The 17,615-nt window shown below is 43.4% G+C and overlaps 1 protein-coding gene across 1 annotated transcript; it reads left to right on the plus strand.

Annotated features, from left to right (window-relative positions):
* The first annotated feature begins 2,554 nt into the window (after nucleotides 1-2,554).
* On the plus strand, nucleotides 2,555-14,469 carry PPIB (peptidylprolyl isomerase B). Its single transcript, XM_069222307.1, has 5 exons — nucleotides 2,555-2,735; nucleotides 4,776-4,889; nucleotides 10,325-10,418; nucleotides 13,639-13,823; nucleotides 14,300-14,469. The coding sequence occupies exons 1-5, from the start codon at nucleotides 2,604-2,606 to the stop codon at nucleotides 14,420-14,422; spliced, it is 648 nt and encodes a 215-aa protein (XP_069078408.1). The 5' UTR covers nucleotides 2,555-2,603; the 3' UTR covers nucleotides 14,423-14,469.
* The last annotated feature ends 3,146 nt before the right edge of the window (nucleotides 14,470-17,615 follow it).

The following is a 17,615-nucleotide window of genomic DNA, read 5'->3' on the forward strand; positions in this document are numbered from 1 at the left end:
TCCTTCCTCTCTGATAGATCCCAAATGATCAAAATAGCGAACAGTCTTTCAGCTTCTGTAGCAGTCAGTCAAGGTGTTCCTCAAGGCTCCATACTTGCACCCACACTTTTCAATCTCTATTTAGAACCATTGGGAAATCTGCTGAGTAAATCCGGGATCCACTATCATCTATATGCGGATGACACTCAGATTTACCTTAAGGTGGCCTCCAATCACGATCTCTCCTTCCTTAGCTCTACTCTCGACTCCATTCAAAACTGGATGGTAACTCATCAACTGATCCTGAATCCCTCCAAAACAGAATTCCTCCTCCTTTCCTCCTCCCTTTCTCATCCCCCAGTGCAAACATGGATGGATCAGATCAATCTAATGAACAATAAGCCCATCATTGTCGAGAGCGCAAAATCCCTTGGTGTCATTCTCGACAAAAAACTTAATCTACTCTCCCACATTAACTCCATTGCAAAGTCTGCTCGACACCAACTGCGCCTTCTTTGGGGGATTCGTCGCTTCTTCCCGGAGCACGACCTTAAAACCCTGGTCCAAGCGCTGGTTCTCTCCAGATTGGACTACTGCAACTCTCTTCTTACTGGCCTTCCCAAATCCCACCTTTCCCCCCTGAAGTCTATTCTCCATTCAGCAGCTCGTTTCATATATGGGGCCAAAAGAAGCGACCACATCACACCCATTTTATCCACCCTCCGTTGGCTTCCCATAGAGGCAAGATCTATCTACAAAACTGCATGTATCACCCACAAAGCCTTGCACTCCTCCTCCCCTCGCTACCTGGTGAATAAACTGAAACTCTCTGGGGGCTCCAGACCATCACGTAATGCAGAAAAGTTATTGCTTGAACCTCCCATTTTCAAGAAGGAAAGATTGATGGCCCAATCCTTTTCAGGCAACGCGGTGAGAATCTGGAACTCGCTTCCGCCTCAGCTTCGGACCACCACCTCTTCCCAGGCCTTCAAAGCTGACCTCAAAGCTCTCCTCCTTCAAAGACACTTCCAAAGTTAATTCAAGCCCTCTGTTTTCAGAAGGAAGTCCTTCCATTATAGGATATTCTGTTCTCCATGCCTATAGAAGTGCCTTCCCAGGGTGTTTTTGTGTTTTGAGTGTCTGCCATGTAGTGCAGTATTTTACCTCTACCTGTATCTTGTACTCGTTTGTAACATGCACACGGCACCTTTCCTTTTCAACGTATCATTTGCTACCTCTTATATCTTGTTTGCTTTTGATACATGCACAACGGCCACCACTGCCTCATGTAACGTAACTATTGTTTTAGTGTTTTGAGTGTCTACCATTGATTGCAACTTTTTTACCTCTATTCGTACCTTATTTGCTCTTGTAACCTGCACACGTCACTTTTTCCTCTCATAACGTATCGTTTGCTACCTCGTTTATTTTTTGCTCTTGATACGTGCACAATTATCACGATTGCCTCTTGTAATGTAACACTTGTTTTTGTAACAGGCTCACTTGTAATTCTTCTCCTCTTGTATCTTTACTTTGCCTATTGTGAAGCGCTCTGACACCTTCGGGTAAAGTCCGCGCTATATAAAAACGCATTAAATAAATAAAAATAAAATAAAACACACAAACCAACTGAGGACTTGACAATTATGTACAGATGTTTAAACTATTAGTTAGGATCCTGGCTAACAGACTCCGCCTTCTGATAGGGACGCTGGTACCTGATGACCAGTGCGATTACAAAACATTTGACGGTTTACCACATGCTCTATTCTACTCAACATATGGAAGTTGATAGTTCCCTAGACGGACACTGAGAAAGCGTGTGCACTAAGGGGTGAGACCATATGTTTGAGGTATTGGGAATGGGACTTGGGTTGAGTTTTCTGCGACTAGCTAGCGCTGGCATTCTGGTGGCACCGGGGTGGGATGCTGCGCTCGGTACCCGTCAGGGGTGCCCATTGCTGTCACTACTGTTTGCTTGCATTACAGCCTTGATTGCGGGAGGTCCTACATGAGTAGCGGATTATAAAATGACAGCGTTGGTTTTGTTTCACTAATATGTTAGACAAAATTTGGAATAGAACTCCCTCAAACCGCAGGATGCAAAATTATGTTAAATTACGAGATCAGTTCTGATGAGAATCATGGGGGTTTTCTGTGAATATGCATCTGTCCTACTTCAGTCTCAACCCCGAGTTCGAGGTCTGACATGCTCCTCTGTGATTGGCTGGTATGTGGACTACCACAAACGTGGCGAGACAGAATCCGCCACAGGAATTAACGGGGAGCGGTTACACATCACGTCTAGGGGATATGGGCGTGCCTCTGCCGACTAGAGGTTCAGAGGTTGGTTGTACCATTGCTGCGGCGGGGGTGTATTGTTTTGAGAACATGTTGGAAAGAATATTAAGCACTCTTCGTTGCCTCGGTACACAATTAAAATATAGCGTACTTGTTTGGTTATTACTTGCTCCTTCGTCTTGCATCTCTGAAAGTATCAGACAAAATACACTGCCTCCCAAGCACCACTCTGTGGTACAGTCCAGCCACTTCTACGACACGTCACTTCCGGCTCTCGTTCCAGTACCTTTTAATCCCAGCAGCTCCCCCCTGAGTCCTGGTTAATGCGGCCGGCCTTGGGAAAGAACATGAAGCTCCTTGTTGCTGCTGCGCTCGTCGCGGGCTCTATTATCTTCTTTCTCTCCGGCTTCTCCGAGGCCGAAGAGAAGAAGAAGGGACCGAAAGTCACCCACAAGGTTGGTTCGTGAGGCAAGGCTGTGTGAGGCGGGTGATTCAGAAGGGTAGGGTCCTGGGGAAGTGAAAGGTACCGTACTTGTATGAATGCCGGAGGTCTGGCGGCGGTTCTGGTCGAGGTGTGATTACGGTGGTGGGGTGCACAGCACGACTCCGCGCGGCTGAAATATTGGCGAAACAAAACGTCTAGTGAATTAATTGTGCTCCTCAGATCTTATGTATTCTGCAGCAGAACATCCTTAACTTGGTATATTTGCACAATTCAGATTGTTATGAGCTATCTCCGCAGAACACATCATTGACACGCTCCCATAGTTTGAGTGAGGTCCACAGTGAATGTGTAGAGACCTGCATCGTGCAGTAGGCCGCATATAGCCCATTCTCTTCCCCCGTTGGCACATGCGAGAGATTTGAAGACGCCACAGTTTTAATCTGAACCACTGAGTGATGTCTATGCCGCTGCCCACATGTAATGTCCCAGGTGAGCCCGCAGACACAAAAACCCGAGATAGGCAAGGCGCCCCCCACCTTGTATTGTCGTCCACGGTCGGTGTATTTATGCAGCTGGAATAACACATCATCCAATTGGGATGATGTGCATTTTTCGTGTGCTTAAAATGTTATCTTCCCCTTCCTTTACAAAGAGATACGTGCAAGAATCTGCGTACATAAAAGGTACAATTCTGGCACTGACGGTCTCCTCTATACTTGTTTGGTAGTTTGTGGTGCTGGGTTGCTCGGCCATAGTGACGCGTGTCAGTTTCCTAGCCTTAACCAAGTCCGTTCTAGCTGATGCCTTTTCACGTGCAGTGGTGCATGCTTCTAGGGCAGCTTCTATGCAAGTTTTCCTTGTTGATTCTGTAAGTTGTGCTGTTACGCTTTCTTATTTTCTGAGAGAATAGTAAAATAGAACTGAAGCCCACGTGTTTTATGTGAAGTCCGAACAGTCAACAGTTCTTGTCCGTTTTTGAATGGAGATGCTGTTACAGTACTAAACATATATTTGAACTAGGGTGACCAGATTTTGAGAAGCAAAAACCGGGACAGGTCAGACATAAAAGAAGGACGAACGACTTTACACACTTTTCTATCTGGCCTGTCCCTTTTTTTGCGTAGCTTTGTGAATGTGTTCCTATACACGTGTGTGTATATATATGTGTGTGTGTATGTATATATATATATATAGAGAGAGAGAGAGAAACACACACAATTTACAAGACTAAACATAAAATTAGCTGAATCACATTCTCATTCAGGGTAGTTGAGCGCTAGAGAACTACTGTAATTCCCTGTGCTGCTGGGTTCAGGCGCAATAATATACTGTATTATAAATAGGGCTACTGGAGTTATGCGGCTTCAGAGGGTCAAATTATGCTGCTGCGTTTAGTAAATTAGGCGGCAGAAAAAGGCAAATTATGCACATAATTCGGCACACTTCGTAATAATATTACTTCATTATTTCAACATTTTTTAAACTTCACAACACTGTCTGGGCATTGGTTGCATCTCGTTAGTACAATTCAGACAGCCACATTTGGCAATTAGCAACCAAGAGGTGACCGGTCCAGCTTTTCAAAGGCCTTACACTGCGCCGCAAAATGTGTAGCTGCATTTTAGTAACTTTTGGACGGGATTTTTTGTTGTTGTAAAAATCTGAAGATTATGCGCCGGATGAGGGGGATTGTGCGGCAAATCTGTATCCGAAAATCGCCGCGGCCGCACTAGCGCATAATTCCAGTGGTCCTAATTATAAATTAACGTTATTGGGCACTCTTGTCGTTTAAGCACAGCTGCTGCTGCATTAATGTAAACAGCCTTCACTCGTTTGTTTTCAGTTTGTAGCCTCTTATGCAAGCCTTTCAGAGTAATAGTTGTCTTTGTGCTCATGAGCTTTTTTTCAGGCTATAGAAAACCGCTTTGCCAATGGCACCGTAGTTAATCTTTTTACTTGGATGTTTAAATATCTCGCTTGAGCAGCTGAGGCATGCGTCAGAATAGTCACTTTTGCTAATCCATTTTTTATCATCACTTCTTTGGTTCAGGTTTACTTTGACATGAAGGTTGGCGATGAAGCAGTTGGACGAATTGTCTTCGGTCTTTTTGGAAAGACGTGTCCGAAGACAGTTGAGAATTTTGTTGTCTTGGCAACTGGGGAGGTAAGGTTTGCCCTGTTGGTTAAGATACTGACATAGGTGTGCAAGCAGTGCGTACAGTGTGCGAAGCGATGCAAAAGTTGTGCTGCCAGTGCACGACAGTACAAAGAACCTGCCTTGGAAATACAGTCTGTGAATCAAATTAAATCAACATTTGCCTGGTTGCGTCTGATTGGTAACACTATTTTCTCTTACTTACACTTTACACTGAAATGTTATTTTTCCAGTGGTGCACAAACCAGATGCCATATCGGGTCATGGTGCTTTTCTCTTTGAAGTTGTAGTTTTTGTTTACAAGCATGTTAGAAATCAAGCAAATAAGAGGCCTCAGCCATTACAGACCTTGTGAATTTGTGTGAGGCACCTTAACCCTTTAGCACATCTCTTGATTTGTGTGGCTAAGACATAACCAAAACATATAACTAATATAGGTGGTATCTCTCAAACTGTACAACAGTTTCTTTAAAACATTTTTTACCAGATTGCACACCAGAATTAATTGTGGTTATGGTACCCCAAGTGTGGACCTCAGACAAATGATGAGTGGGAAGAGACCTCGATGGCCAGTGGTGTGAGGATCTGAGTAAGGGTAGCCTGAACGCATGCAAGTCTACTTTTACCTTTGGCGGCAGAATAGCGTGAAATATGCAGGCATACCTAGTGATTTAACTTCAGAACTAACGAGTTGTCTACTCTGAAGGCTAAGCAACTCTTCTGTATAGCTTGACATGGTTTACCCCGCTGGAAGCCAGGAAGAGGATCTGCTTACACCAGTGGTTCCCAAACTTTTTCGATCCCCGGCGCCTTTGACCTATTGGCCGTGTTGGCCACGGCTCCCCATTATGTTACTTTTTTTGGGCGGGTGGGAGAACGTAATCCCAGCCTGTACCTGTACCTACACTATTTACAGTTTGACTTCTTTATTCTCTCGTTCAGGTTCCTGAAAACCATTTATTGGAAACTATTTTTGTTCTTTTGTCAAAGGGATATTATTAATGGTACTTTGGCGCCCTCCGCTGGTCACAATAATTAATGCAGGGGTTTTTGTTTCTAATACCACGGTGAAAAGCTACCGATTAAAAGCACCTCCGAGTGGTTTCCAGACTGTGTGCGGCGCCCCTGGCTAATTTTGACGGCGCACCAAGGAGCCGCGGCGCACAGTTTGGGAACCACTGGCTTACACAATCCTTCTGTATTGTCCCGTGAGATGACTGAAACCTAAACACAATTGTGGTGCTGCATCTGACATTAGAGGCAGCCTCGTCAGACTGCACCAGGTAATTCAGAGAACTGTAGCTTTCTTTATGGTGAACAGAAAGCACCAGGGGACCCTTAAACTTGGAAGCTGCAGAAAACTACCCACACCATGATGGACCAATGCATGCCACAAATTGCTCTGAGACTTCATTTGTATATTGATGCATACATCTCCCTTGATTTCAGAGTTCCTTCACTGGGTCACAAAAATCACACGGACCAAAACCTTGCAGTAGACCAAAGTCCGGTACAGATTAACACAGGTGTAGCTTGGTGCCATAAGCAAAGCATTGAATTAACTAAGATGTAGTGTGACTGCTGAGTCTGGTAGGCTGCCTGGCAAAGTTGGTGATGGGAGTCTGGCACAAGAGGTCTGGAATTAATGAAAGAAGGGCTCTCGTCCAAGAAAGTCAGACGCCTATCAGTAGTTGAGAGTGGACCCAGAACTATACTTGAGAAATGTCTGTAATGATGAGCTGTACATCGTAGCATTAATAAAATGCTTATTGAAGACACATCTAACCCCGTCAGGGAAACAACACATCGCAGTGCTACCTTCCCTCGAACTACCGCCAGCGGTCTATATCCCTAAATAAATATACATTCCAGAGTGACCTCTCAATTCATATGAACCCAGAATTGTCCCTTATTACCAAGGAAGGGCATGTGTCCACCACTCTGCAGCAAAAGATGCTTTTAAAATAGTTGGAAAAAAGTCCACTCCGCCCCCACTCATCTCCCTAAGCATCAAAAGCTTTCCCCTCAAATGGTTCTTATCCTATTGTCTTGGCCACCCTTTGACATGGCACCAATATCCCACATTTGTTAGCACGTTCAGACATATACACCACCCTGCCTAAAGGGAGACAAACTGAGACTACACCTTGTTACAGGAACATGGCTACAGGTTTTTCTTTTACCTTAGGCAGTTTATGGGTGATCTAAGGGTGGTAGGAACTAAGCTGCCCGGCTTATTAGCCACTGAAATTATCCTTGATCAGGTGCTTGAACCTGCTGAGTGGGTTTGCCCCCAACTCAGGGCCAATTCTAACTCTTGCACAGTGACAGTGCGTTAGGCAAGCCCCAGTTGCTCAGTCGTGCATCTGTCCTTCGGACTAACCTTCACTTTCATCCCAGGGTCCGGCCGTAAAGATTCCCTATGATATTGGCGTTAAGCTGCCCCCTTCGGATTTCGGCATCAAATTCCTTAGATTGCCCCATAACTCTGCCTGCGACACACAACTGTACACAAAATTGCAATTTGTATAATGCCCATTATGCACCTGTCCGCTGATCTGGCCTGCTGTGCGTGACGTCGTCAGGCACAATTTGTCTGGTACACGAAGTTATCCATGCTTACTACACTCCCTCAAAGCTCAGTCTGGGTCCTCCCTTTTTGTGTGTATACCATCTTGGTAACATTAATACTTAGCAATTTTCTATACGTTTATTTTAGTTCTGGGTAACATACATTTGATCAAATTGAAACTGGCTTAAATCAGCATTTAATGTACCCAGCCACCCAGAGATTGACTAAGGTCAACAGCAAGCCGCCAAGGGACTACAAAAGGCTTTGCAGGAACTTGCAGATCGGTCACATAAGAGAAGGCCACTTGGGAGTTACTTTGTGACTACCATTCACCAGAAGCGCGCACGCTGCAAAAATCTAGTTTTCTGTTCCGTTCATAGAATATCGAAACATGCACAACATACTACTTCTACAGCAATCTGTTGAAACGTTTGGCTGCTGCCTGTGCTGCAACCTTGTCCTGAGATCAGAAGTCGGTGTTTAACTGTTCACATGTGTAGAGGTGACAAAAGAAGCCCCGGTCTCTCGGCATATATAGCTAGCAAGTACAGGCTTTTTAGCTAAGTGCACACTTGCATTCTAGAATGCATTGATTTACTTATGTGAGTTACTTTAGCTAAAAAGGCAGAACTTGTTAAAAGTGTGACATTAGTTAAACCTTTATAAAAACTTGTATCTAACCACCAGTAAAAAGTGAGCAGTGGGGAAACTGAAAAATGGACAAATGTCTCTTAAAAGCAACAGTTGCCCTTCCGCGGAACCTGACTTGCACCTGTGCCCATTTTAGATTAGTAATTCCTGTACCTTTTTTTTTTTTCTTTTTTTTTTTAGCACTATTGAATACACGAAATGTCATCCATATCCGAATGGGTGAAACCTAGGCATGTGTGTATACGATGACCAGTCACTATAAGCAGTGTCTCAAAGATGGCTTTCACAAGTACCAACGCATTCGAGCCGTTAGTTTGGGCTTATATGGTTGTACTTCTAACAAATATGCCCAAAACTAAATGCATATCACACGTTTGCCTGTGAGATGCACGGCCACCTTAGAACTTCTGTAATACTGCATTTTTCAAAAGCCTCCGGCCGCCATTACTGGTGTCCTCAGCCAACATTTGTTGTAAAATGCCCACTTCTTTGTGCAGGGATTGTCATGTGCATCGCTAGAGGCTGCTCTATGAAACTCTTGTATGGTCCCGTTTAGAGCAAATATCACAACTGGTTGCTTAATCTGGTGTCCCCCCCCCCTTCATTTCTACTGTGGTTCATTACATGATGTCCATATCCATATGTTGCTCCTGTACTGCCCCAGACAACAAATGCTCTCTTTAAGCATTCATATGGTTTGCTGCACTCCTGTTTTAAGGAGACCTCAGCGCATGCACCGTTGTATGTTGCTCCCAGCTGCTGAGTGGTGGACTCCTAAGAGCATAAGTCATGGTGGGTTGTAAGACACCCACACATGCTGTATGGATCACAAAACCCTATCTGCATACGATAGAAGATTGCCCCTTCCAAGGGTATCGTTATGTCCTTCACATATGCCCACCTCCCATGCTCTATATTCTTTTCAGTTTAAACTGAAGAATGATGCATACCAATGTAGATATTTTAGGTATTCCTTAAATGCAGAGATTACCTAGAGCTTGTTCTAACACGCCTCCCCATCACACACAAGATCCTCTCACTATTTGTCATTATATAGCATTTCAGGCCGTCCTGCTGATGACTTCCAAAATTGAGGTTTTGCCCTTGCTTTTCTAGAAGCTGCCTTAGTCCATTTCATTCAACCAGCCACACGCCTGGCGTCCTGGTCCTTGACCCCTTCCGTCCCACCCCACGCTAACTTGTTTTCTCTATAGTTTTCATTCAGAGTCCTTCTTCTCTACAACTGCAGCTCATAATTCCTTTTTAAATATGAAAGATCTGCCCATTAATCCTGTTGTATCCAGCTTAAGCTGTCAGAAATTAATTACTACTTACTAAAGGTGGTGGTTCAAGACTGTTAACTGGGGTCTCTTGATATTCTGCAAGGCTAGAAGCCATTTTACCAACAGTGATTGATTTTTATGTGGACCAAATAGTTTTGTACAGGGAGCCAGACTACATATTTTACAAACTGTTTAATTAAATGTGAAGGGTTGCTTGTACAGACCTGACGCTGAAGGTCTCCGTGATGAGGATGGCCTATCTCTGCTGTTTTGAAAATTGAAATGCTATTCAATGACCAGCGGGCATGCACGTTTTGAAATCCTGCGCAGTTTACTAACGCAGTATGTGGTCGAAAAGTGAATCGATGATGGGGATTGTGCAAAAGGCTATTGCTTGTAAGTAGCTTACTTTACGCGACAGCATTGGTTATAAATCCCACCACTATGCCGCAATCTGCGTTCGTATGCAGAAAGTGGATAGAACGATGCAGGCCGAAACTGAATGAAGAATGCCGGCTTCATTCTGAGCTGTGCAACAGCATTCCTGGTTATCTTGCACTAACGCGGTGGCTCTCTCTGCAAGGGGTTGCAAAGTCTAGGAATCTATTCTGCTTTTACTTGATCCTCTGGATATATTGTCTCGGGGTGACAGGCTTGTTTTCTCCCTTTTGGCTCACCATCACTTTGTCAAAAGCTTAGTTACTTCTGAAGGCGACGGAGAATAATGCTTCCATCCACGGATACTGCCCATGTGTCGCCCAGTACTTAAATTCACTAAGGATTGTGTATTTTCGCCAAGCAGCTGTGATGTTTACTGGTTTTAAGTATAAAATAGCAATTTTAATTTGCATGGCAATTACTGCCTGTCAGTGCTTCTTACCCTAGAAGTACTCTTGCACTCTTTCTTCATTCCTTTACGTACTTCTTTTCTTTTCCAGAAAGGATTCGGGTACAAGGGCAGCAAGTTCCATCGTGTGATAAAGGACTTCATGATTCAGGGAGGAGACTTTACCCGAGGAGATGGGACAGGAGGTGAGACTAGAGCAGCCTTTGTGTCGGCGATTGTTGGCTCTTTAATTGTGGATGCAGCGGTTCCCGCGTAACTCTTTGCAGACGAACATGTTTCCATCCCTTTGCAGATGAGCAAGTCTAGTTTAATGTGACTTTCTCTCTGCTTTGATTGAAATACCACCACCTCCCTCCCCGCACAGCCATTGCACCCAAACTCTACAGAATAATTCTTTCTTATATCTGAAATATCGCTTCCAACACGGACCCCATCCTTTGGCTCTCTTTAGTTTGGACTTACCCACTTATGCGCCTGGGGAAGGTCGCATCCCTATGACAAATTCTCGAGCTTGGGGAAGCTTGTCATAGTGAAGGACATTATACCCGAACACACGGGGAGCCGTTTTTGGAGTTGAGAAGCCTACAACGTCCTTTATCCATATGATCCTGGGTTGAAGGATACCATACGACTTTGCAGATTTGAAACAGTAAAACCCAATGGTAGCTGGCCCCATCTGCACTTCATTAGTGGGGGCAGGGCAGTTTAATTGCTATAAGTAGACTTGCAGTTCTGGGAAATCAGTTGCATGTGGCTTGCAGGTCTCTTGTGAAAGGTGGGATTGGGGAGTGTATCGTAGCAGACCTGTCTCATTCAGCTTGTGATGCATTGTGGTTGTGTTCTCATCATATTCTCAGATAGGGGCTTATCCATTTTTATGCATTCATCTTGGACCTATGTTTAGGATTTTTTTTTTTTTTTTTTTTTAACTGAGTTTAGTATAACGAAACAATGAACAAGTTAAGTATTGGGTCTGCTTGGAAAAGCTAGTTATCTGACGTGATATTCGGTTATTGAAAAGTACAGGCAAAACCTATACAAGATAGATTTTAGAAAACCATACGAAGGATAGTAACTAAGTACAGATCTTATGTTTATAGAAAGACCTATACCTGATAAGTGGATTATACATAAGTTTAACTAAAAGCCTATAACTGTGTACTTATGAGTCTACTTCGTAGTTAAACGAGGATCCATTATATTAAAAAGAAACACTTGGAACTAGAGAAGAAGAAAGTAAGTTAAACAAAAATGGAGTAAGAAAGATCGAAGAATGAGCAAACCACGGCAATAGCAACCATAATTGGTTACGTTGTTGGTAGTTATAGAACAGGGACTAAATATAGACAACTTTTAATGTTCAGGCCAAACCTATGTGTAAGTGAATGCAATATATTCAGTAGCTATGAATATCTTTTGCCAAGTTCATAGAAACTGGATACAACATTCATCCATCAAGGTGCAGACACCAATGTGTTGGATGTTGTTGTGTTGTATCTTAGTGCAAAAAGAGTTGAGAAGCCTGCTGCCGACCATCTGTCTGGCGTCTGTTCTATATCAGTGGTTTTCCAGGTGGGCTGAAAACACACAAATGGAGTACGGGGTTCTTCTTATGCGTCGAGGGGTAGACACCAGGTGCACCAATTGTGCCCTAGGTTCCTCGTGGTCCTCTAATGGAGGAAGGGGGTCAGGGTGAACTGCGAAAGCAGTGGGAATGGAGGAAAAAAAGGGGGGAATTTCCTTCACGGAGTAGGTGGTCTCACACACTATATAGTGTCCTGCTTCATCATATGACCACCTAGCCCCACCCAGGTAGGACAGTGCCACCTGGGCAGACTCAACCTCACTGTTAAAAGAACAGGAGGGAGTGCGTAAATCAGTTCTAGGTCTGGAAAGATCGGGATCCAGCTAATCTAGGGAATAAAAACACCTAAACAGATACCTGTGTAAATTTTAATAGTAGGGTCTGCTTGGTGTGGTTAAAAACGTAGATTGGGACACCTGTGAGAGCAAGGACTCACAGGGTCACCTATCTAAAGAGTGATAGCCGACATGTTTCTGCCCTCAGTGGTGAGCTTAGGAAGGTCTCGGGGCATTCATCAGGGCAAAGGATCCCTAAGACTCACGCTAGGAGTATAAGAAAACACTGTCCGGTCAGTAACAGTTCTAGGAGGTAAAGAAAACTGCCTACCTTGCCAAGGGGCTACCTTGAGGAGGCCTGTTGGGTACGAAACAGATAGACAATGAAGGCAACAATGTGACACAGCAATACACAGCAAACCAACAGCACACGTGAAAAGAATATACTCATGCATGGAACAATTACACTCAATAAGGGCAATAACCATGCACATGTAACGTCCTAGATAATAATACTATGAGGGGTAAGCAGAAAAATTCTTACCCTATCCCTAGAGGCTATTGGCCTCTGGTGTCTGGGAGGGGGAGTGTCCCCTTATAGTCGGACACAGGTGGGCTGCCAGTTAGATTTCAGTGGACATTTGTGTTTCTTGCTACTTGTATCCTAACATTCATAAGTGCTTGGTGGCAAACGTTTGTTTTTCTCACAGTCTTCTAGACATCTGTCCTTTACAAACTTATCCGAGGAGCAGCCGGGTGCTCCTAAAACAAGAGCGTACTTGTAGTAGACTGTCCCCAGTAGCTACTAAATAGGTACTTCAATTCCTCTCCTCCAGACCCCGCCTTGCTCTCCTCATTCCTGTACTACGTGGCCCTTCCCTCACCTGTAGCAAGACATCTTATCCACAATATTAGCAGCCAAATGTTGCTGTCCTGTAGGCCAACTCATGGCCCAGACAATGCTGGTTGAAGCCTGCCGTCAGGGAAGCATATCGAGGAAAAGTGCGCTGTTTCTGTCTGAAATGAATTAAAAGGGAACTGGATCTCGTGGTGCCAGGCTGGCACTTTGCACGTGTTATCTGGCTATGTTATAGTTGCTGACGGATGTATTTGGGTGTTAAACTTGTACTAATGAGGCGAGTGCTCAGTTGGTATTAATTTTCCCAGTTGATGGACTGGGAAAGAAGGGATTTTGACAACATCCTTTGCTTTAACTGAGATTTCCGTGGCTTTAGTTTTAGAACTTAGTATTTGTATTGATTGGTGTATGTATATGTGTGTGTATAATATACTATCTATATCCATATAAGCGCTCAAAATAACTTATTTGTAGGTGTTTGAAGATATTGACTTAGATTAACTTCATAGACTTAAGGGAAGGGGGGGTCATTAAAATCACCCTTGTTTGATACGAAATGTACCCTCATTGTTTTTGGAGGGCATCGAGTTCCTGTGCAACTTTTTGATTGCCCTATAGTTGTGACTGCTGCTTGTGTGGTTTGTTATAGTTACTAATTGCACATTACTTCACTATACTGTTGCCAGGAAAAAGTATCTATGGTGACCGATTCCCTGATGAGAACTTCAAGCTGAAGCACTATGGACCTGGATGGGTTAGCATGGCCAATGCCGGAAAGGATACAAATGGCTCACAGTTCTTCATAACCACTGTGAAGACGTCATGGTTGGATGGCAAACACGTCGTATTTGGAAAAATCATAGAAGGAATGGTAATGACACTGATATTTTGACTGTTTGTTTTTTAACGGCTGTCTTGGAATAGTCATTGGTTTTAGGCCGGGTATGATCTATGTGATGCAACTTTAAATCCACTTTAAGTCTACTTCTATTTGTCTAACTTCTGTAACCTTTTAGTACTGGACTCTTTAAATGATTATGAACATTATCTTTTTTTCATGTAGTGTATGTTAGGGGGTGTGATGTCAAAACTAAAATATAAACCACTATTCTGATGGCGGTGGGGGGTGACACAATCTACTTGTTTCCGTTGTCTGTGGCTATTCAGTTTTGGAAAGTGAAACCCATTTAAATACAGTATTCTTGCCTGGCGTAAGAGGAAGAAAATAATTATATCTTAATACACTGATCTTCATTTCCTCAACTGATTCCATTTCATGAGGGACTAGTAGACTGGAGAACCGATTATTTTTGTCGATATTTCTCAGGCTCAATTTATCTCTTGCAGGAGATTGTGAAGAAGATCGAGAGCACCAAAACAGATGGACGAGACAAGCCATTGAAAGATGTTGTTGTCGACGACTGTGGTGTGATTGCAGTGGAGAAGCCCTTCGCCATAGCCAAGGAGTAACCAACATAATTCACTTTAGTTAAAAAAAATAAATAATAATAAGCTGAGGTTTTGTGGACCGACTGGGAGTCAGATTGGCTTGTTACTTCTGCTCCCACCCCTGCTCTGGGAGCCTTGCTCTACCGTAAGCCAGGCTTGGTGGTTACAGATTAAAATTTGTTTAATGACTGGTTTTGTAGTTTGACCAGCAAGTATAATACTCTTCCCGCCTGGAAAATCAAGGGTTACTTTGAATGGCGCTTGTGACTTGGAAAGAAGGCTGACCGAAAAAAACCTGAAGGTTGTTAATACTGTAAGAACTGACACATTCCATCAAGTGATTTGATTACAAACCAAAATGATGCTCTTTATTTCTGGGTTGAAACAACTTCTCAATAAAACGTGAACGTGTTTTTTATAATTAATATGGCCTCTGCATTTTTTTGTTTTGTTCAGTAGCTAGTATCCCATACATTATAAGGATGTGCAGGATGGTTCCATGTATGTGATGTGAGTCTTTCTGGTACCACCTACCCTCTTTATTCTCGAATAGCTGGAGTGGCATTCTGTTTTTCTTTTCATCATTTTTGCTGCCAGATCTCCATTTCTTTGTAGTATTATTCGCATCATAAATCGTGCTCCTGTACAAATGACTCCTGAAGTGACTTCCGTATTCATTTGATGTATGGGTTAACAGTAATAGTGTGCGTATGTCCTGAAAGGGGAGCTTTCTTGAATCGCTGATGCTCCACATTTGTTTTTATTTTTTAAAGTATTTTATTGCACTTTTTACTTTTTTCCCCTGGAGCCCAAGAGGAGAGTATACAAAGAGTGCATACCATTGCCATAACAGGTACGATAACAGACAGCTCGGCATAATAGCAGAACAATTAGCATCAGATACATTTCTCATAATTCATCAGAACCAAAGAAAATTAGGAAATGTCTGCATACATATCACAAATTTATAAAATTCGCATTAATCTACATTTACACACTACAGATAGGTGTTGACTACGTTCAGATACCAGTAGCAAAGTGAAAATCGTGCATTCCCCAATCCAAACACCCCCTTAAATTCTAATACTACATGGCATGGCCTATTTACTGGGAGGGATACCCTCCATAAAATACAGCGATGCCCCACAGTTGTTACATTCAGAGCAATCTGCCAAATCACGTTGATCTATAACCACTTTGGGTTAGCAGACAAACCAATCTAATGGTATGTGCCATCGGTGATTTCACCACAGGTCAATGCCTCTTGAGTTTACACCAGTTGTACACGAATAAAGGTTGTGACACACCCATCATATACTTATCCTCTGTATTTGACTTGTCACACAAGGGAGTTGGGGGCAATTGCAACACACCAGGTTGAATTACTCCTGTTGGCTCTTGGGCTGCAGGTGTTGGGGCTGGTAGCCAGAATGTGCTTTTGGTCTGCACCCCTAACACCACCCCCCTTCCAAACTCCCCTTCTCACTGACCCCCCCCCCCCCCCCATCAGGTTCACATTACTGTGACAATTTTCAGTTCATTCAGTTGAAGAAAGTCTCTGACCCCATACAAACTCAATGAAAAGGGTAGTAGCAAAGACTGTTTCCTATCAGTATGTGCCTTACATCTCCAAATTTTTGTCAAAAAGTCATCCCTTACCTGTTGCCAATCCCCGAGGGAGCTTTGCCGTTTAGTATTGCCCCACTTTCCACGCAGTAATAGTGTTGCTATGTTCTCCTGTAGGAAGCTGTCCTGGTGTGTGGTGGGTACTTGCACCTTAGATCAGGTCCAGGTGTCTACTCTTAGTGAAGTGTAGGCAGTGTCTAGAAGCCAGGCTCTTTAGAGGTAGCTGTGGATGAGCTGCCCAGGCTTATTAAGGAGACATGCAATACCACTGTAGTCACAGAGCACTTACATGAAAGAAAACACAGATTTGTAAAACAAAATAAAGGCACTTTATTTTTGGAACAAATCACCACTAAATACTATATAGGTAACCTACCCTTAGAAGGTAAGTAATGCACTAGATATATTCACTAGTGCACAGAAACAGGCCTTGAAAAGGTTAGGAAACAGTGTAAATGGCAATAACCAATAGTTGACCTTAGGGGAGCACAGTTTGCTTTCATCGTATACTTGCAATTCCCCTATTCTCTGCAATGGCCATCTTTCCTACCATGGGTCTAAGGGAGCAGAGGCAGTGCTTAATTTGTAAATTAAGAGGTGCCCGTGCTCAAAGCCATTCTCTTACACACGAGGCTGCTGTAATTACATCTGCCAGCACTGAATACTGAGGCAGCGTAATCCTGAAGCCATCTCGGGCCTCTTCAATCCATTTACGACCACCCCTGCCCCTTCAGCTCATCCTGCAACTTTCTACTTTCTCCCTTTTATGACGCTTTTTAGTTTTTCCTTCTTCCGTCTTTCACAAATGTGTCTTTTCCTCGCAGCAAATGATTGAGGCATAAGAGTAAGCCCCTGCCCTCACAAATAAGTGCCGGTGCTCAGCACCGGAAACAAGCACAAATTAAGCACTGAGCAGAGGGGTTAGTTTAGACACTCAGCTTTGTGTCCTTTGGCATACCTAATTCTGTATTGTGGAGTCACCAGAACTGTTCCTGCTATTGTTAAGAGTTTGTTGGCTAGCTTACTCCAATAGGTGCTCTTGTGATAATAGACCCTGTGTCTGAGAGGACTTAAATCTTTTTCCTAGGAGGGTCTAAGTTGACGACGATGGTCGTGCATATTAATATTCAACATTTTGTAGATAGCAGGGTTTACCCATTTAGTCATCTAGTCTCTTAAGGGACCAAGTACTGTTAAATCTGATCACACTAACGAACATGCGGTCAGTGCATGTTTTGTTTGTATTCCCCAGAGGGGACCGGATTGTACTATTACTGTGTTTTTTTTTTTTTTTTTTGTGAAAGTCTTCCTGCCCCACTAAACCTACCTTGTAGTTATGTGAAATCCCAATGTCTGAATTCTTTCTGTTTTATACCTTCTTTCCAGATGGTGCCTTACCCAAAAGAGCATTTCTTTGCTTGTTTTCTTTTCACCGGCTCTACACTGCCTAGGCCGTGACCCGAGCTGGGATTACAATCTCAGTTGCAGACAGTCTTTTCACTACACTCCACGCTCCCCTATCTGGAAATGCATAGGAGTTGTTTTGTAGTGAGCCGTATTCCCAAGTATTTAAACATCTGTAGTTAGT

Source organism: Pleurodeles waltl, chromosome 3_1, assembly GCF_031143425.1.
Source record: "Pleurodeles waltl isolate 20211129_DDA chromosome 3_1, aPleWal1.hap1.20221129, whole genome shotgun sequence".
NCBI lineage: Eukaryota > Metazoa > Chordata > Amphibia > Caudata > Salamandridae > Pleurodeles > Pleurodeles waltl.

Excerpts from the sequence above, each read along its gene's own strand:
- PPIB (XM_069222307.1), top strand. The coding sequence starts at position 2,604 with ATGCGGCCGGCCTTGGGAAAGAACATGAAGCTCCTTGTTGCTGCTGCG. Across the intron at positions 4,890-10,324 it reads TTGTCTTGGCAACTGGGGAG|AAAGGATTCGGGTACAAGGG; the intron begins GTAAGGTTTGCC and ends TTTCTTTTCCAG. Across the intron at positions 13,824-14,299 it reads GAAAAATCATAGAAGGAATG|GAGATTGTGAAGAAGATCGA; the intron begins GTAATGACACTG and ends TATCTCTTGCAG.